This window comes from Halichondria panicea, chromosome 1 (genome assembly GCF_963675165.1).
Source record: "Halichondria panicea chromosome 1, odHalPani1.1, whole genome shotgun sequence".
Taxonomy (NCBI): domain Eukaryota; kingdom Metazoa; phylum Porifera; class Demospongiae; order Suberitida; family Halichondriidae; genus Halichondria; species Halichondria panicea.
In genome coordinates, this window is record NC_087377.1 from 5,280,439 (window position 1) to 5,302,106 (window position 21,668).

The window sequence follows — 21,668 nt, forward strand, 5'->3', positions numbered from 1 at the left end:
CAACTGCAAGCAAGCACTGTAATTATTAAATTAATGTTACTAGCTATAAAAAATAAAATGTACATTTATATAGGCCTATAGCATTATCACTCGATTTGTTTTACATGATACATATTATGTGGTGGCACACTTCCATTATGTTTTATCGATGGGTGCCATTTTCTCTTTGTTTGCTGGTTTCTATTATTGATTTGGAAAAATCACTGGGTATAGCTATAACGAGGTTTATGGAAAAATTCATTTTTGAATAATGTTTATTGGTGTGAATTTAATTAACCTTTTTCCCTCAACACTAAATTACATAATTAGTACACTATAATTTTAGATTATGTATTAGTTATTGCCCAGCCGGCCGGAGTGCAACATGCCATATATTGCACTGGAGCAATATGCGGCCCGAGGGCATTATGTCATCCAGTGCAATATATGGCATGTTGCACGAGGGCGCCTGCAATAACTAACTTGTTGCCCAATGACGTTAAACTCGTCTGACTGGTCATATAAATCGTAATTGCACGTTAAATAGCAAATAAAGAATAATTTTCGTGGATTTAATTTTTGTGTAGGATTGTTAATTACCATGCAACGAAATCAGCGAAAATTAAGCCCCTCAAAAAGTTCGAGCTATACATACATACGGTATATAACAAATAATTATAGGACGATGAAAAATAAATAATTGATTGTACATATATATATAATTATATGCTATGCAATACCGGGTTGGACTCACACTTAATTCAAGTATCATTATTACCATCCATTTTCAATGATTACGAACAGATCAAAATTAAAATGATTGTGACAATAAACATAACTTGACAAAAATAAACATTGTGCTGAGAGAGAGAGAGAGTTCTATAGCTACACCATAGTTGAGGGTGAGAGTACAATTGCAGTATTGAGGTCTACTAGTGAGTCTGGTCTGGTGTGTCTATAAGGAGGGACTTGGTCTCCACCGGAGCAGGCCGACCAGATCGTGTGGGGAGCGTTGTCATACGAGGCCAGGATGAATGGGCTGAGTTGCCGGGCAACCTGGAGGGAGGGGATGAAATGATAAAATCACTTGTGGACCGCAAGCTGCCATATGCTATCTATGAAAGGGCTTGTTATGCTCTTAGTACCATCACTGCTTCAGATTACTATTATACAGATAAAAGTCCTTAGCTATAAAAACCTCACTTCAACTACATGTAGCAGCAATACCTGAACACAGAACTAGCTATTGTTTATAAGTATGCCTAACAACTTACTGGGAACCTCCTGTGAATCTCTTCCTCCGCCTCCCTGTATGTCATCCCCTGAGGGACGGCCAGACTCCCGAGCCAGCCTCCGTACAAGGCCAGGTGGACAGGTCCCCCTTTCTGGGTGTGGCCAAGAGAGATGCTGGTCAACTTGTCACTGCCGAGGTAGACGTCTACACGATACTGGTCGGGGGAGAAGGACTGAAGCACCGCAGGAGTGTTCGGAGTATCTGTGTGTCGGAGGGGGAGGGGGTGAGCTTAGTTACAACGTAACAAGACAGAGGAGCTAGGATCGTCAGGGTCAAAAAGTCTTAATTATAAAGCTGATTCCGGAGGACTTTAATTGAATTCCACTCAGCTAGCTCAACGTGAATTGGAGATACTAAAGGAAGAGTAGATGAGTGGAATTCAATTAAAGTGCCCGGAAGCAGCTTTATGATTGACCCTGACAATCCTCCTCTGGTACATGTAACAAGAAGAGTGAATGCTGAGTCTAGTATAGAAAGTGCTATGTAAGCAATGCACCATTATTATGTTAGGCTAAGTGGTTGTCTTGGCAGGATTGACCACAATACATACAGACTGTACAACAAACACTCACATCCAATGGCCTCCAGTATTTTCCTTCTGTCCTCTTCAGTGGAGGCAGTCTCTGTGTTGAGCAGATACGAGCACTCTTTGGCCGTGAGACGGGAGGACGGGTTGTCATGGAGACAGCCGTGGAGTAACCTCTTGAGGGTGGGATCCAAGAAGGCAGGATGAAGGTGACCACCCCTTTGCTGTTGGATCTGTGGGGCAGAGGAATTGAAATGGATCAGGCTACTACATGTACAGTCATGTATATGACACAGTTCTCAGTAATAATTATTGTACAGTACTTACAGCTAGAGCATTGGATTTGCTAAACAATAAGTTATGTAACGGAAAAATCTATAGCTCAGAGTATTGAACACACACACATGCACATCCATCTTTCAAAGACATTTAAGAATGGAAACATGTACGTGTACACATTAAAAGTTAGTGCACTGACTCGACTCATCACTGCACTCACCATGAGCTTGTGGTTCCTCTTCATGGCTATTGTCAGCTGGTCCGATTGTTTCCCTGGATACACGTCCATGAATAGGTGTCTCCATGGTCGTCGCCCAGTGCACATGGCCAGTACACAGCAACCAGCCTGCCATACATCAAATGCAAAACTGCACTGCTGCTCTCGATAGAACTATAAGACCGGGGGGGGAGGGGTTATCAATAGATGTAAATCATGAGACTATAACCCAGTCTGATAATCAGATCGAGGTTCCAATACCATAGAAGCATCTTTTTTTCTTCAAATTGCATATAAAGTCAAATTCTAAGCAATCAAATTCGTCTACCAAAACCGTTTTTGGTTTATTGTAAGCTACACACAGGTAGTCAAGTTTCTACACCATAAAACTACCACGGCTCAATTATCAACACTTCGACGTAAGTACTGCACACATACATGTACATACGTACCTCTGGAGGGTTGTAGCTGAGTGTTCCTGCATTAGGATCGGCAGAGAAGGTCTTGGAATAGTTGATCCTCTTCTCTCCTATGATCTCCGCTGATCCAAAGTCAGTCAGCTTGATCCTCTGAGCAGTCTCGTCCACCAGAATGTTGGCAGCTGAGGTAGAGGATTCATTGCAAGTCAGTTAGTGAACTATACAGTAGATTCATGAATGGCTATACATTTAATTATGGTACACGCACATACGGTTCAGATGCCTATACACAGTTAAATAGCTATGGGCCTTTGGGCGCCCTGTGTACAAGTTGTCTATTGCATTTTGGGACACCACCATAAGAAAATATTTTACGGCATGGTTTGAGGCAAGCTAGACTCAGTATTATGACTTGTAGAACTATAATTATAATCATTGTTAAAATTACATTACTGATTCTATAACTCACGTTTAATGTCACAATGAATGATCCCCTGCTTGTTGTGTAGGAAGTCTAGAGCATCAAACAACTGACAAGCATAGTGGTGAACGTTGATGAGGGGAATGGGGCCAGTCTTGAACAGCCAGCCTTGCATACACACTGGGAGGGGGGAAATGTTTGACTGTAAGAACTATCCGTGTTGTCACCAAGTGGTACGACTAGTCATCCAATGTACCTCTTGAATCAGGATGTAAACTTATAAGACACAAAATATTGATACCCTGTATAAAGTGCACTAAGCTTCATATAGTAAGAGGGAGCATTATGCATGTATTAATGGTGGTACTGTCTCTGGTGGTCTATTACTGAACACCACTCACCAGGCATTTGCTCCATGAATATCTGTACAAATGGTGAGGCTCGTTTAGGGAATACCAGGTCACCAGGCAACAGTGCGGCAGTGTAGTACTCGACGATGTTGGGGGAGGGGTTTGACTGAGAGGCAAACTTGAGCGAGAGATACGCTTCATCCAATGTACGTCTATTCTCTGTCTCCTGTGATGATGAAACGAAGAGAGAAGATAAACACATGTACATGTATGACAGACTTGCAAATGATAAAAAATAGATAACCGATGATGCTTTGGGTTCAAAGAAATAGAACGTGTGTGTTTTGGCCCCAAATCAACACTTTCCAATGTTCATAAAACTCTACATACACTGTTAATGACTATACCTCTTTGAGCACGAGGATGCACTGTGTCTTATTGTCACAGACACTGAAGCAGGAGGCTTGTGCTCCGTGACCTAACTTTGTCTTCCTCTCCCAGTCAGTATGTTCCCTGTACACCTCATCAGAGTAGAACTGGCCCAGGAGGTACTGTAAAGATGGGCAAATAAAAATTAATGACACTATACTTTTGAGTCTTCAAACATTTTAGTTTACACATTTGATGATTTCAACCTCTCTAAAGAGACCTCCTCTTTCACTTTTACTCTAGACCATAAAAACACTACTACGATGTGCCAAGAAACCATAGAAACATACGTACGTGCATTATTAAGTACCTGTTTCAGTTGGTCCCTACGAGCCATGATGCTTCGTTGAATGATCTCATCTTCCTGGGGGGTATCGGGCAATCGCTGACTCAGCATCTCTTGATACATCTCGTGTTGCTTGGCAATCATCTCAGGATCTGGTCTGAGGAAGTTTGAGGGGATGGGGAAATAATCGCTGTCCTTGTCAACTGGGTGGGTCACCGGCTGTGAAAATGGAGAAATGGTATAATTATTAGTTGTACATGTACACAAGAGTAGATAAGAGTACATGCACATGCAAGCACATGAAGAAATGTGTCTATTGTGGCCACCCTATAAACACATCCAGGATAAAGCACACATTTCAACTTGGTTAGCAGCAAGCCACCTCCTTATTGAACCTTTTGAGAAGATATATAATACAATCAGCGTTAGTGCCCAGCTAGGCCATGTAATACAACTCCCAATGATTTCGAGAGCTCAACTATTAGCTAGGCTGGGGCACTCAAATTCTCAGTGAGCTATGTGATTGTACTCACGTGACTACAAGGTACCTGCATTTGGTACTTCTCTTCCTCGCTCATCCCAGATTGCTTGTGGGTGGGGACTTTCCCTCCCCTCTGGGGACGGTGGTTCATGATGTGGATATCACGGTCGTACTTAGCAAGAGCCTCATCAACACCACGGACACTCTCTTCAATTAGGAGGGAGGGGTGGAAGGAGGGAGGCGATGGGAGAGCTGTGGGGATGGGTGGGAGAGAGAAATTGAAAACACAATTTTGAAGATAAAATAATCCGTACAGTGTCTTGTGATTAAAGTACTCACATTTGGTCTCTGATTCGCTGTCACTGTCATTCTCATCAGAAGACGAGTATGCAGCAATGGCGTATGGACACACTTCAGGTACACGCTGGGCAGCAATGGCGTACAGGTTCACTTCAGGTACATCTTCAGCAGTGCTGTCCTCATGATAGGGGATGGTGTGAGGGTAGGCGGACGAAACAATATTCGATCTCGGTGAATGAATAGCTGTTTCGTACAGAGAGTTTTGGTGTGAGGTACGTTGGTATGCATCGGGACTGTAAGCAGTAGCTGCTTGGTGACTATCGTAATTCCACTGTGACCCTTGTGGAGGGTGTGAAGAGTGGAGGTTGTATGAAGAGTGTGACCCATGTGGAAGGTGTGAGGGATGGAGGTTGTATGAGTGTGACCCTTGTGGATGGTGTGCTTCATGGCTATAACCTGGTGATACGTATCTTGGCTGGTGATCGTACCCCGACACTGCTAGAGATTGAGGTCCACTGTTAGACTGGTCACTGTGGTAGTTGTAGCTTGCTGACGAGTTATTAGACAACTGTCGCTGGTAGCTATCCATTGGGTGGGTGGTGCCGGAGCTCAGTGATTGGTCGCCTACTACGGTGGAGGCAGAATCATCGTTCTCATGGTTGTAGTTACTGGAAAGAGGGCCCTCAAGTATATCTGGGGAGAAAGCATTACAATTAGTAGCAATTGCTTTATTGATTTTCCTAGATGAAGAAAGGCCAATTGTGTATGTACACGTACAGTCTTTACATTCAAGACCACCAGAAAGCAGTTATACACAAACAGCAATGAGAACATGCAGTGCAATACCAACACACCGTGGTGCACAGGTCCCTCTAGAGAGCTCAAGTGTTCGTCCAGTTCAGAGAAAATGCCAGTTCCACTCGACCGTGCTGACCCTACACTGCTGGTAGACACAGAGGCTGAGGACACTCCACTAGTGCGGTCACCACTCTCAGGGTCACTCAACTTCTTGGTTCGCAACTATAGGGGGAGAAAATCAACACAACCATGAATGTTTGGCCACATACTGGATCTGTTGGATCATTTAATGATTACCAATGCTACTTCAGGACACTCTCTGCTAAAATTATAAACATACTATTTCTTGGGTGCAACTGGTAAACGCACATTTAGCCACCATAATTATTATATATGCACATACCTTGACCATGTCTCTACCCGTGTTGAATTCTTGGATAAGTTTAGCATGAGCGGCTGTGATGCTGCCAGAACCGGTCAATATCTTGGTATGCTCGTCGCCTGGGTCTGTATCCATTCTCTGCACAACGCGCGACCGGCGTCCTTTTTGTGGTGTTTCCTCGAGGGAACTTGGGGAACTATCGGAGGATGGAGACCACACCTCCCTGTTGGAACTAGCCTGAGATCGTTTCCCGGGGCGACGCCGAGTTTTGTTCTCTAAAATTGTAAACTCCTGATCTTCTGAATTTAGACTGGAGAAATGTCCGTCATCTGGCGACATAACTCGATTTTCTACATTCGATGTTTGGGGTCGACGATTAATTTCTGGAGAGTCGCTTATAACACGCTGTTGTTGAGTGAGTTCTCGTTTTCGTTTTGCAGAGAGGAAACTACTTTGACGTGGTGATTGGGGCGACTGCTCCGTCGCATGACTGTCATGTGACTCAGGAATCATATCAGGTGACCGTGAAACTGTGAAACTGATTGATTGCCGACCGTTTGGGCCGGGAAAGACAGCTTTTTTCAAATCGGTTTGAGTGTGCTGCCTCTGTATTGGATGATAGTACAAACCAACAGGTGGTGTTTCAGAGTTCTTTGAGTCGCCCTGTGGTAAACTTGTGATTGGCAGAGTAGCTTCAGGCTGTGTTCGACTGATTAGCTCATTCGGTATATCCTCAACATCGTCTTCAGAACTTGAAAACTCGGCTATGGTGTCAGATCGATGATTCAAGCCAGGCTGCTGCTTCATGGCACTGAAGCTCTGTGCCATGCTGTCGATAGACTGTCTGTTAAGACTTGTGTTTGCCTGGAATTGTAATAGCGGTGGTTTTACGGGTGCCTCGTATTCAACTGCCAACTGCTGATCGGAAATATTACTTCGGTACGGAGCACAGGTAGAGCCAATGGAAATGGTTGAAGCAATAGAGTCATGGCGATCAGGGCGTCCCTGCGTCCAGTCAAATGAATCCCTGCTATATGGGTTGTTCTCGACGCCATAGTTTGAGGGATGTGGCATTCCAGATGATGATGGACGGAGGTTGGGTAAGGTGTTCGCATTGCGTTTAGAAGGTGTTGGTGGTTGGAAGTGGTAGCTTCCTATGTGAGGATCAGTCAGTCTCTTTTTCAGCTGGTCCCTCTATGTATGTGTGTGTGTGTGGGGGAGGTTAAATAAAAATCAACATATTTGGTATAAAGGGTCATTAAAGTAGCACTGGAAAACTACACAGGTTGATAGTGTGTGTAAAGTAGCACTGGAAAACTACACAGGTTGATAGTGTGTGGTAAAGGGTCATTAAAGTAGCACAGGAAAACTACATAGGTTGATAGTGTTTGGTAAAGGGTCATTACATTAAGAAGAACTATATTGCCACTAAGCCTTTGTGTCACCACTAACTTGGTTGTGTTGGTATACGAAAGGAGCATTAATTAAAGGCATGCATGCAGACAGACTTCATATTTACATGAGATTTTTATTTGAATTTCCTGTAAACTTGCAGGCTAGGCCTGGCCATGCAGCTGTGACACCATGTACTCACCTTGTACTGGTTTTGGCAGGGCAGTATGGGGCACTTGACTTTACAGGAGGTAGAATGCAGACTAATCCATGCTCTCAGTTTGTTACAGGACACACAGTCACTCTCTGCAGGGAGAGGGAAAGGAAAGGTATTACAAACATTGACAATGGCATTTGTGTTGATTGTAGGAAATGGAAGGTATGCAAAACTGTAAAAGACTTGCTAAAACTGTGAGACATAACTTAATAAAAAGCAACAGCTCGTTCAAAGCTACAGAGTCGTGGTCATAATATTATGTTTAGGACTGATGTACCTTGTTTGCCATTCTGAAAGCAGGCAAAGTTGCACTGGTTGTAGTGGCGAGGATAGAACCAGCGAAAGTAACAACAGATGATGTCTTCACACGGTCGAATGGTTTCACCGTATTTAATGTCGTCCAGTAGAGCTTGACACTCGAAGATGTGATCACTGATACGATCGGCAACTACAGCATGCTTGTCGGCAGGTTTCTGTGTGTGTGTGGGGAAAATACAGTGAAATTCATACTATTGCGATCCCTTTTCAATGATACATATCTCACAATTCTCTTATAAATTAAATCAAGACACTCAAGTAGAAGTACATAATGCAGAAAGCCTTGAAATCAGTATTATGCTTTCTTTCAGATCCCAAAACTGTCTGTATAACAATATAAATATACGTGTAGAGGCTACAGTAAATAATTATTTGCAATGTTGTTGATTACTATCAGTATAAATTATGAACAACAACCAGTGTCTGGCTGCACAAGCACAAGTATGAGCTACAAACTGTACTAATATAGTAGTAGAATCCACACAGTGAAACACACAGTAAGAGACACTGGGTCTAGGCCACAGAAATAAGGGGAATTTCATGCGATTTGGTTAGGTCTAAGACAACAGCCAGAAGGACCACATGTGACAATGATAATTGTTATTCATGTGTCGTTGAATGTATTCATGCAAGTCTGGAGCAGTGGCAGTCAGAGTAGTGTGAATACAGTTTAACATGGGACCACGGTACATACAAGGTGCAGCCATGAATGCACAGTTATACATTGTGCAAAATTTTGAATGCCTATAATACTAGGCAGATTAGTGACACCTGTCTATGCTGTGCAAGCAGGTCACCCTCTAGAGGTTATATCAATTTTAGTACACAGCCAGGTTAATGGGCACCAAGTACCACATAAGGATTGCAGACAAAATATGCTCAAACAACCGTATGCATGTACATGTACGGAAGCTTGTGTTAACAAAGCTGCCGGTGTGTGAGGCTACAAGAGGAATGGCAGCTACATGTAGTTAACTATTAACTATTAAAGGAAATAGATGATGACGTAGTTACGGCAACCCCTTTACAAACAACATGCAAATTATAAGGAGATGCGAGGACAAAAGGACGTATAATTATGGTTATATGAAAAACACCAGAATTTTAAACAACTTACGCATGCACACAACTAAAATTGATGACAGATGCTTTTGATAATAAAGCATTAGTGATTCTACATCCTGTTCAGTAGAAGTGTTACCGTAACATGCAATTAAATACCTATAAACTAACGTTGTCAATGTTAAATTTCCTTATATGGGAATACTACATAGGACAACTAACTTCACAAATAATAATAACTCGATCTAAAATGATCACCCTTATAAACAACAGTAGCTGCATGTATTACAAAAGTGGCCTATGTGCTAACATACAGATCAAAACACATGCTAAGAAGACTTAGATCCCACTTGTGTGTGTTTAGCAGGGAATTATGAGCCATAATCTCATAGTTTCCCAGGGAATTATAAGCTTGAGGGTATAAAGTACAAGTACAATTTTTGAATGTACAGAAATGATAATAAAGCTGTAGCTGCATGATAATTAGCTATGGCTGTTCAGTTTTTCACTACCAGCATACTATAGCGTTTGCTGGGTTGATGGGTTCACCAGTATCTTTTCTTGTCTCTACGAAGAACACTAAGAGCCAACGATTTTAACAGTTCTGGGTCTATTGTCACAAGCATGAAAGCATGTCTTCAACTAGCCTCGATCCCAGGCCGATCCGTCTCTAATTGAACGCTAGGTCGCCTCCTTGGCGACCTAGCGTTCAATTAGAGACGGATCGGCCTGGGATCGAGGCTAGTCTTCAACTTGCAGCATTTGTCAACTTCGTCCTCCTGACTTCTGTTTCTATCCTGCAGCCATGTTTCAAATTGTTTACTTCAGTAGACTCCTGTGTCTTTTTGGGAACGATAGTGCACTGTAGCATTGCTGCAAGCTGTTCCTTGCTAGCTAGCCGTACATATCAGAACAGTTTACTGAGAAGCTGGGGTGGGGCTTGAGTGCAGAGAAAGAGAAAGAGGAGGCTGGGCTCATTTGTTGCAGAGCGCTTCCTGCACAAGGTGGAGTCACTAGTTTGTCCATTCCAATGTTGGAAGCAAGGCCAATGCAAAGGTTTTTTTAGCAGAAATCATCTAGACTAGCTTGTCAGAACAGGACATTTTCAAAAATAAAGCTGTTGCTAAGGCTTGCTGCTTTTATAGATACACTTCTTGCCTGAGGCAGCCAATGAAAAGTGGGATCTAAATCAGTTAGCACATGTGCATTCGATATCTATGGTTATAGTGTCCCTCATCCCTCGGGCAAAGCCCTCGTGATATGGGACACTATAACACATAGATACCTCATGCCCATGTACTATCTATAACATAGCCTAGCTGGGCTGTATTATAGAGGGTGACGCACCTAGGCAATTTTCATTAAACAACTTTGATAGAGAGCACATGCACACTTGTTTTTGTATGCAATGGTACGTGTGCTACAGTCGTTATTTCCTGTTTTGAAATGTGTGCTAATTGCATAACTAGGTGTGTGTGTGTGTGCCTCAAGTCACAAGGTCAAAGGTTATATTGATTTGTTTATTCCAGCTACGCACATTATAATTACATAAAGAATGCACCTTTTTGAACTTACTATCATATTCAATACATTTTTCTCAAAATCAGATTCACGAGGTTGTTTGTCAATCCAATATCTCACACTCCCAAAATATTTAACATAATAGAGAGACACACGTACACACAAGGACCACACACGTACATACACAGTTACACAAACTGTACTCTAGCCCTCAAAATAAACAGTTGGTCCACGACACTAGGAAAAGTATGCTCTACAATAGCTCAAGAGTGTGACCCCCTAAACCCGGGCAGTACCCAGGGAATATAGACCGACCATTTTTTGAACCACATGCATGGGAGCCTTTGGCAGGGGAAACAAAACATTCGTTAAAGTTCACACGAACTACGAAGTGGATAATTATTATATAATGAATATCCTAAAGAAGCAACCTGAACAGAAACAATGAACATATACAGAGAAGGGTGGTACCCAGGGAGGGTGGGTGAGGGGGTGAGAGTGCATAGACAAACCATTTTTTTAACCGCATGAGAACCTTTGGCATTAGGAACAAAACAATAGTCAAGTCTACAAGATATACAGGTGTTCCTACGAGAACTATAAAGTATAGTTAATTACAACGAAGTCCAAATGAAGTCACGAACAAGAGCGAGTTTTGTCGCTATATAGTCACAAAGGTAGGTCAAAAGTGGGGGGATCACTATGAATGGAGAAATTGCCTTATTGAATTACGACCACCTCCTCATGCAGCTCTAACGTGAACACACCTAAGTTCTGGCAGCTATAATGTGAACACGAAAAAAAATTACATTTTCGTGACCATTACCTGGCTGGGAAAAGAGGGTGACATGTTTATTAGGGCGACTACAATGGGAAGGTTTTTACGCCCCAATTATTATGGATTTGAGATTGCGAACATACACTGTAATTATACCAACACACACACTGGGATATGTAAAGACACTACTCTTGCATTGTATCTGCAGATATCCATGTTAGGGCCTCAGGCTACATGTATGTATACACGGTCACAATAGCGAACGGAAAACCCCTTCAACTAGAACTGAAATTGTGCATTTGCTCCACACAGCGAGCGTCACAATGTCCACTCATCCATCACCTAACGGTCTCAAACATGGTGGTGGCCATAATAATTATAGATGAATACGGAAATACTATTGTACGACGTATCACTATTGTATCCATTCAGTCACTAGATAGTTGAAGGAAATCTTACGTTACTAACATGCAGCTACACTCTAGACATGCATGCAGCTACACTCTAGACATGCATGTACACACTCTGCACATGCATGCAGCTACACTCTAGACATGTAATTCCCCAACAATAAATATTTAAGATGATTATTAATGATGATAATAATTATTATTTTGTCAAACTTAAAATTCAGTGACTGTTACTACTATGAGATACAATACATATACATACACATTAACATCGTGTTTATATTAAAATACGCTGAACTTAAAACTGAAACCAAATCTCTTTGAAGTAGCGTAAAGCATACAACACTGACTGCTTCATAAACACACTCCCAGTAACCATAACAACACAACAGTTACGAGCACCTGCTGCTAACACAGGACCAAACACATACTATGGAGACTTTGGGGCTTTTCTACTTGGTTTGTTGGGTGACCGACCACGCACACTAATTGCAATTAATTACTAACTGGGTAACCATTACATTTTTTTAGCATACCTTAATTATACAGATTTCATTGTACACGCAAGTATTCATTATAATCTCTCCTGATCATAATTATGTATGCAAATTATACTCATGACTAGGGTAACTATTACATTTTTAGCATTCCCAACGACCAACACTCTTCCGTGTACACTCCAAAACAGTGTACACTACAAAACAGACCACCAGTGTGAACAAAGTTGTCACAAAAGGAAAAGGAATTAAGGAACAGGAAATTGTCAATCAAAGCAGCTGACCACAGCTATGTTTCCATAGTAACCCGGATTCCCCTCTGGAGATACTGGCCAGTGTAATTATGTGCAATAACTAAAACACAATTGCATTAGTTTCATCTCCTACTTGTGGGCAAAGTGGATCAGAATTGTACTATCGATTAATGTGCATCCTGCAAAAATTCTGAGAATCTCTCTACTACTGACACAAAATGAGTATATAGGTACATACAAGAGTGATAATAGCCCATACACCATAATTAGGGATAATAAGAAAGGGGTACAACCTAGGCAACCACATCCCAAATTTAGACATGAACTTTGAAGAACTTTGAACTACTCACACACTATAACAGCGGCATATGCATGGTTATGATTATAAGGCAAGGTAACAAAATAATTATTAGGTCCAAATTTGAAAGGACAAGAGCCCAGGATGCAATTTAGTGGCGCCTAGGTAACACATTGATCGCACAGAATCTGTACATAGTCGATTCTATAACGTGATGTCATGCTATAAATGGATATCTGTACTAATGGGCAAAATTGGAGCAAATACAGAGAGTCTCCTTGTCTTTGATGATGATTGTAAATGCAACATAATCATCACATGGTTTATTCTCTACGGAAAGGGCAAGTGCAAACAAGCAGACGTGTTGTAGCCGGTCAATTGAGCAACTATCAGCTCCAAGTCTAACGAGCATGTGAATTTGCTTTTGCATTGCATGCATGCACGCATATCTATTTCCGGATACATTATTTCAATCATAATTAGTGCAGTTCTTTTTAAGCAAAATTTATGACGATAATTATAGTCATGTGTATGTATACACATCTACTAAAATTATACGTCACACCATTTTACTTGCTTGGTTAAACTCCCTGGGTTATGGCAATACAAACACGATTGTGCTGGCTTTAATGGAGTTTACACGTAATAAAAAGTCATCAATGTATCAGATGATGATGATGAGCTGAGGTGTACACGTGCACAGAAAGTCGACCAACAAGTGAGAACATACGTGTGGTCTAACATAGACAACATAAACAAGTGCTTACACAAGGTGTGGGAAGAAACTAGAATACACAACATGGTTTAGGGGTGGGTGGTGTAGTGTGGTGTAATTAGTTTATACCACAAGGGTTGCCATTTGCCCGAGGTGGCTTGCTTTAGGGCTTTGCTTTAGGGCTTAATTGTACCCGTATTATATACACACGTAACATAGTTTAGACTAAGTGGTAAGATATTTGTATAATCCATTTACCCACACAACCACGCACACACAATAATAGCTAGAAATGCTATGCAGACTAATCTAAGAGATTTGGGAAAGGCAAAAATGTCTTAATTAGCGTTTCACAGCTCAAAACAATCGCTTTTCCCAATACACTCAACACACAATAGTAGCCAACTAATAATGCACTAGCCAGTGATCCTACAAACCATCTGCTGCTGTTTAGTAGTAGTGTGAAACTAATAGTCACATGCACTGGTAACCTAGACTACACGTATAGTCATCACTATCCACTCCAGCTGTGTTTGTTCTCATTCAATTACTCGCAAATACAAACATGTCGTGCTGGCTTTAAATGAATCGGTCACTCTACCCAAGTCAAGTCTCCATAGCATGCATGTGTTTGGACCTGTGTTAAGCAGGCCAGTACCTCCTTTACTATAGAGCCACTGTCGTCGGTCTATCCAGATGTACAAGGGTGCATGACGGCTATAAACAAGAAACGCTCTAAACAGGCTTTACTGTAATGTAACGTTTCAGCTATAATATTATAATAGCTCCCACACACTTTCCTATACCACAAGCGCATGCTATAACAACTCAAATATTTGGAGGGATTATTTCCAGCAAACCATTATCAACAGATGCATACCACAAACAACAGCCCAGCCATAGAAAATAACCAAACACGCTCTAAAAAATCTGTATAAGGCAGGAAGTTCCAAAAAAGCCAGGGGACCGCTCTACATGCCTCCACATAAGTAAGAGATTGGGCTAAGCACCCGTACAAGTGTTGACTGTTGTTGTTGGCTGTGACAAACACAGGAAATACTTAAGAAAGGATAGTATAAACTACATATCCGAAGGCTTCTCGTGCAAACCACTGCATGTGTCTGATTATAATTATAGCATTCTAGTGGAATATAAAAAGTGCCCTCCAAATAAATAATAAGGTAAACTTGTAACAGGCACCATTAATTAATATACATGCAACTACTGGGTTTTTTCTTACTTAACAAGAAACCATCTCTCAATCTATGAAGAACGAAATGGATATACTCCTAAAGTGTCCTTTATTCAGAGGCAGGCTAGTACTGCATCTACGTACGTAGCTAGGCGAGACCACACTCAAACATCAGTAAAGTTAGTTTGATAAAAATGTTCATTCAAAATACATGCTCTATAATCATGCATATAGAGTTGCATCAGCACCAATTACATGCACTCGATCAGCAAACATTTTTTGTTATCCCAAAGGCAGACTACGACACTTAGTACTCATACAGAAAAAATATTTTCCCAAAAAATCGGTGCCAGAAATTCTACACCTCAAGGGCGTTAAAGTAAATGAGTGGGCGCGTGGTTACTGTGACATATCTTTCGTTCATTATCACATGTTAAAATAATGTACTTGTGCATCGTGTGGGCTCAGAAACAACTCAACAGTTACAATAGGTTGTTGTAAAGTACACAAACACGTTCGACATACACCTCAAATGAGTGGGTGTATAATATATAACACTTAGCGCAAGGAAAGCATTACCCAGTCTAGATTAGCTCTAAGTACACATCACATAGGAAATAGAATGGTTGTGCAAAGACACAATTATTATACTGTATACATACACTCAGGCACTGTACCATATATGGGAGCAAGCGGCGTAACTATGGTGACTACATGCCACGAATCATGAGTGTGTAGCTTTAGTTTCTACATTAGATTCTTTTTTGGACCAAGCAGCAAATATTTTAACAATTCAAATACAGTTTATGGGCACAATGAATGTATAGATTAAATTATCAAATAAACGTACAGTAACCATGGAGACTTCTCGTAGTGAACCAGGCATGATATAAACTAATTAAGCTCTACGTGCTACAACTCTACAACAGAAGCCCAAAACATCAATGGCAAATTTATAATATCGATCTGGTCACAATAAAGTGATGGCGATCGAGGTAGTCCAATCAACAGGGCGGCAACATAACACAATTACTAATACAACTATAGACGCATGTATAACTATAGTTACAACTCACGTAAAGGCCGGCCAGACTGACTATCATGGGCTCCGGTGGTTCTTGCATCGTGACAGTCCTATCTGTGTGTGTGACTATCATGGGCTCCGGTGGTTCTTGCATCGTGACAGTCCTATCTGTGTGTGTGTGTGTGTGTGTGTGTGTGCGCGCGTGTAAATATATGTGACTGGGTTAGCCAACCGTGCCCTTTGACAGAGCCACAATCACATTAAGACCACTTATACCCATCCTCTAAAAGTTCAAGTAATAATGATTTTAACCACCCTAAAGAGACCACCTCTCTTGAGATCAAGTTTTAGATATCAAAGGTTTCACCCATATGCCATAATCATTCTCTAAGGTTTGTCATAGCTAACACGTACACCATAGCAACAGTTCTCTGGTTACAGCTCTAAAGAGGAAACCAAAATTCCTCAAAACGTTCCCACACTGTGCACACAGTTTGTAGGAGTGTATACACGACCTCGGGCTATGAATGTATTTTTATCCATTTATATAATTATAGTGCTATTAATAGCTGGTCAGGATAGAGCACAGAGACGGGGCCTCACTCAAACAATCAGCTTGAATATAATTTGTTTGTGCAACAAATTAAGCAATCTAGTTAACAAACGGTGGGCAGTGTACATTTAAATAGCTCTAGTGCATTAATTATTGTTATGCTCATAGTGAAAGCTAGTGAAAGCTAGTGAAAGCTAGTGAAAGCGAACACTCTTTGGGCATACAAACAGTAATTATTATAGTGCCATGGTTGTAACAAGGAGGTGAGGTGGCCTAGCTGCCAAGTTATAAACACAGGTTCAAACTCATGCTATGGAGATGTTGGTGTTTATCAACCTGGTTGTACTAGCTATAAAGAGGGTGACCTATACAGCGTTATAAGGTCACCTACGTTTCAGCTTGTAATCATATCAGAATGTAATAATGCATGCACTTGCCCACTACTGGAAATAGACACATGCATACACTGTTACCATAGCAAATGCTACCATTTCCTGTATAGACAACTTAAGACCGAGCTGGTGCAATAACTACGGCCCATTATGAAAATAAACAAGAGGTGACTTTTTGTACACATTTCTAGCAGGCCACCAAACAAGGGATGAATGAATGATAAAAAATGAAGGCAAAGCTTCCGCAATGAGTTCCTTTGCATGAGCAGATGAATTTCTTAAACTTAGTTTGTTTATTTCTAGAATTATAAGCACTGTTGATTCACATACCACACACATTATGTGATTGCGGTACTAGAAACAGGGGGGGGGGGGGGGGGGTACTGAACGTTACAGAGGTGACCTTTGTTGAGGGTTTTCCTTCAGACAAACTGTTCATTTGTGTAGCTAGCACACACTGAAATAATTATAACAAAGTACCAATTATCAAAACACTAGGTACATTGAAGTAGTTTAGACTCTAGCAATAATAGATGAATACTGGGCTGCTTATTATTATACAGGATGTTTGTGTCTAGAGCAGACCACACAAGTGGAGTGAAACTTTCTGGAAGTCACTATATATAATTATATATTTATACAACAATACTAATAATAATAATAATTATGTTCGTATTTTTGGTCATTATATATAGTTGATGCATGGATATCTTCTCATGCACAGAAGGGGACGTACGTATGTCACGTGTCACTAGACAATGGCAGCTAGGAGCATATTAAACAATTTTTTCTAGGAAACAGATAAAACTGCAACCACATAAGTGCAAGAATTTGAATAACAGCATGTCAGATGAATCCCCTCGTACATGCACATGCAAGGAATGTACGTACCACACATATTACACACTAACAGCCATGCACACAAACAGGTGTTGCAGAAGAGAGAGACACTCAGATTCATGACATCAGAGTACATGAGATTCTAGATTCTATATAGATAAGCTAGGCTTCTTTAAAGGCCTGCTTTGAGGTTCTACAAACTAATAACAGTTTAGTCATAGAAAGCGACAATAATTAGCATTTAATACATTTTTTGCTGCTCAAATCCATACAACAGTGAATTACTAGGGCTTTTGTTTAATTTCCATGTAATGCATGTGGGCTGAAACAATAGGGAAATCAATTACAGAAAATCTCCCTCCAGCCTTGACTAGTAACAACTGCATGTATGCATGTGACTGTACACCCCTTGAGGCCTATCACACACAATCTTGTACCACCACTTACATGTAACTATTATTAGGCATAATTATCATTCCACAAGATCTTGTTGTAATTCTAGGCAATCCCGACATTTAGAACCACAGGCAGTACCAAAACTCTTGGCAGTACATCTTGCAAGCCACAGCGGAATATTTGACATGTTTTTTTGTGATATTTCTATGTGGTGACTGATCTGCAACAAATTCACTTCAGAAAACTCGAGAATATCACATGACAAGCACTTTTGCTGTACCGTGTAAGATGCTGAAAATTTTTTATAATGTTGCAAGCAATCTAAACTGGAGCTATACAAGCAACTACACTGTAACTAACCAAACTAATCAACTTCGTTAAAAATTATAGCACCGAATAAATTACACTTAACATGATTAGAAATGATCTTTAAACGCGGTTACTATAGGCAACCAGAGTAGCTGAACAAAGTACACTCTATACAATGTCCCATGTGAATTACAGTTTACTAATAGTGCGTAAAACCAAAACTACTTATAGTCACATGCTTAGCAACCCGAGAAAGATACAATATTGAAAGGTGAATATATAATAATATAATATTATGTTATACATTCTTGAACTTCCGCATGCAAGGCTTCAGTTCACTCAACATAAGACGAGACTGTATCAACACAGCAATGATATCAGAGTGTGTATATAGCATTGTCCTTTAATCAGAGGCTTCACTGTAATTTAGAGTACCATGGAGCAGACAGTAAACCGGGTTATTTTTCACTTAGAGTGCTTCCACAGTCTTAATTAGTGACTGTTCCAATATGAAACACTTCAAAACAAATGCTCTGAGTTGCCATGGATGTACATGGGTGGGATTAGGTTGTAATTATGTCTACATTGATTATCATATTGGACTGAGTGGTGCAACAAAAGTTATGACTATTAGGTACATAATTATGACCAAGGTACTAGTACAGGTGCTTTATAATACAATTATGCTACAAACCTGTTACAAGAGTTTAATGGCCTGTCTTATAGTAATCACCCTTGGGCCCACCAACAGTGGCTGACAGGCTGAACAAAAAAAAAGGTGACCTGCTAAGTAATAAACACAGGTCCAAACACTGGCTGTATTATAGAGGGTGACCTGCTTATAATTATAGGGTGTCCACAAGACAGGTTTCACTGTATATCAATAGCTTGATTGGCTCTATCAAACTGAAAGATTGACTGTTACGATAAGACAGAACCAACAAAACCAGAGGTCTCTTTGTAAACTGATTCAACAGTAAACAGAACACTTTAAAACAAACATTTCGAGGAAAACTCGGTCACTAACAGTCGACCTGCAAAGATCAACCTTGTAATGACAATTATTTCAGCGTTGATCGAGGGCTTGTTAATATGACAAGTGACACACCGCTACAGAATGTCTTACACAATTGAAAGCAAGTCAGCAAAACTTTCAAGTGAATAGCTAGAGATGCCAACCACATCCTTACTTATATCACTAGCTCTCACAGCTTCAGAGGCTTCATCGATGATACGTCTTTAGAACTAAGTTAACAGTTATAATTATAAATTATGTACTTACAAGTTTTGCAATGAAACAGAAGTACACTTAATTCAGAAACAAACATTGCAGCTCTTCACAGTTAATTTTTATCACTCAAATTACACCATGCAGCTATATTATATAGCACCTAATATTATGCAGCCATAATTATAGTGCATAGATCACAGTGTGTGCATTGCAGTTATAAATAGTTACATACATTCCTATAATTAAGATACGTCGACCTAATTACCAATGGGAAATGAATGAATGGACCATTTGCTCTATGAACTAAAGTCACCAGACAGCTGTTGGGTACACATACCTGAGCAGAAATTCAACACATTTCTCAGAATTGGCTACACCATGAGCTGAGTAAATGACCACTTAACCCTGGGTTCTAAAAAATTAGCCACTTTCTAGCACAACATCTGTTCCTAACCTCACTGCACTGGCTAATACAATGGCAGTGCTAGCTATAGCTATGGGATACACCAGCGATTTGAGTTGAATCCCAACAATGTACTGAACGTTTCAATATCGAGATCAAAGAAAGAATTGATGCAGTATACATACAAGTGACCATCATTGCCATGAGAAAATAAGCACACGCAATTAAAGCTTACAATAATTATTAAAAATACCGTACACGTTTCGATTCAGCCTGCATTTTAACTGCAAACACTTGTTGCGTTTGTCCTGCATATGCACTGAGATATACTCCATGCATGCACGCAGAGACACACTAGGGTGCATGCTGGGGAGACGCTGTGTACTGAAATTGAGCATTACCAGTTACCACAAATTCAATTACAATAATTAGATTGGTGAATGAATGACTACACATGGACCTGGTTGGGACTACACACTAGTAAAGAATTAATGTTAGCATAGCAGGGCCATTAACTGGAACTATACACTATTTATTCGTTCCGCAAAATAATGGTACGTTCTCAAGTCAAAGTTCTCGGCGCAGGTATTTATTACAACATGGCGACTAGCTACATCACATAGTATCAGAATCACTAGTTGTTGCTACAGCTGTGTGCCAGCTAGATACAAACAGCATAGGCTATGGAGATGCACATTGAAACCATGTAGTTTATTAATAGCTAGACATGAAAACTATAAGCCACAAACACATCATATCATACAAGCTCTTTACACGTACTTTTGCAAGCTAGGTACGTGTGTAGTATGCAGCTAGCTAGCTAGCTTACACCAGAGCTACAACTCTACAGATGGTTGCTTACCTTAATTTCAGGGCAATAATAATTATGATGTCCGATATCAGCTCCTTTTCTCCAGTTCTGAGAGTGGTTTCAGCTGATTTATTATTTCACTTCACGGTGTGATCAGAAACTATTATAAATGGAGCTTTTTAATGAGAGAAACTCCCTAAAACAAAAAGGAGTGCCATTGAAGCTACGTACCTGTACTGTACCTACATGTACCTTGTAACATTAGGTAATGGAGTAAGCGTCACTCTAAGTCATCATATCTGTGTGGGTGTTATAGGATACTGGATAACTTCCGGCCTCCATATGCTCATGCACATCCTGCATGTATCTACAATCGTTGTTACATACAGTATAATTATTGAACATGCCAGATCAGGAATAATGATTATACAACGGAAAAACAAATGCGAAAACTCAGAATTACAATACGGTCATAATTAATTTATAGTTTGTCTCTGTTTCAGAATTAGTATCGATCCATAATGGCGTCCGATTAATGAGTCACATGATATTGATGATTGCCTGTAGAAATAGAATAAATGGTGTGTAAAATCGTACAGCAAATACAAAAACTGACTCCTATTATTATTCTAGTACATGTACAGTGGAACCTCCCACAACGGACCCTCCCACCAGAGGACAACCTTAGAGGACACTCTCCATGGGGCACCATTATGTTGATCAGTAGGGTGGGTGTTCCACTGTAACTATAGCGCAACAACAATAGTTATTGTGGTACATTGTAGTCCCAAATGAACGGGGATGTGGAGTGGGACCCGTTTTAGTTCGAATATCATATCCCAATAAAAGTGAGCGAATAAACTTAAACAGAAACCAGGCAGGCTTTATAAGCAT

At 40.5% G+C, this 21,668-nt stretch overlaps 2 protein-coding genes across 4 annotated transcripts in view; one reads left to right on the plus strand and one right to left on the minus strand.

The window, feature by feature from the left end:
- The window catches only part of LOC135334204 (uncharacterized), a gene marked incomplete in the record, with an annotated part of 688,739 nt that overhangs the window by 538,349 nt on the left and 128,722 nt on the right, over positions 1 to 21,668 (plus strand).
- Positions 730 to 21,022, minus strand: LOC135334528 (uncharacterized). 3 transcript variants are annotated; one of them, XM_064529768.1, is made up of 17 exons: positions 20,826 to 21,022; positions 15,892 to 15,953; positions 8,048 to 8,243; positions 7,756 to 7,859; positions 6,183 to 7,355; positions 5,836 to 6,001; positions 5,021 to 5,674; positions 4,734 to 4,933; positions 4,225 to 4,419; positions 3,893 to 4,036; positions 3,537 to 3,711; positions 3,184 to 3,315; positions 2,748 to 2,896; positions 2,299 to 2,469; positions 1,846 to 2,032; positions 1,254 to 1,474; positions 730 to 1,035 (listed from the first exon to the last, which is right to left on the minus strand). In XM_064529768.1, exons 2-17 carry the CDS (start codon positions 15,937 to 15,939, stop codon positions 865 to 867), a joined length of 4,086 nt encoding a protein of 1,361 aa, XP_064385838.1. In that variant the 5' UTR covers positions 15,940 to 15,953; positions 20,826 to 21,022; the 3' UTR covers positions 730 to 864. The 3 variants fall into 3 exon arrangements, with proteins under 3 accessions (XP_064385838.1, XP_064385832.1, XP_064385825.1); XM_064529762.1 differs by having other exon boundaries at positions 4,749 to 4,933; positions 15,892 to 16,007; XM_064529755.1 differs by having other exon boundaries at positions 15,892 to 16,007.

What these genes read in the sequence shown, in the direction of transcription:
- LOC135334528 (XM_064529755.1), bottom strand. Translation starts at nt 15,993, where the DNA reads ATGCAAGAACCACCGGAGCCCATGATAGTCACACACACAGATAGGACT. An exon ending in AGAGGGACCTGTGCACCACG is followed by an intron (nt 5,675 to 5,835) that starts GTGTGTTGGTAT and finishes CTTTCTCCCCAG; the next exon opens with ATATACTTGAGGGCCCTCTT. An exon ending in ATTCATGGAGCAAATGCCTG is followed by an intron (nt 3,316 to 3,536) that starts GTGAGTGGTGTT and finishes CCCCCCTCCCAG; the next exon opens with TGTGTATGCAAGGCTGGCTG.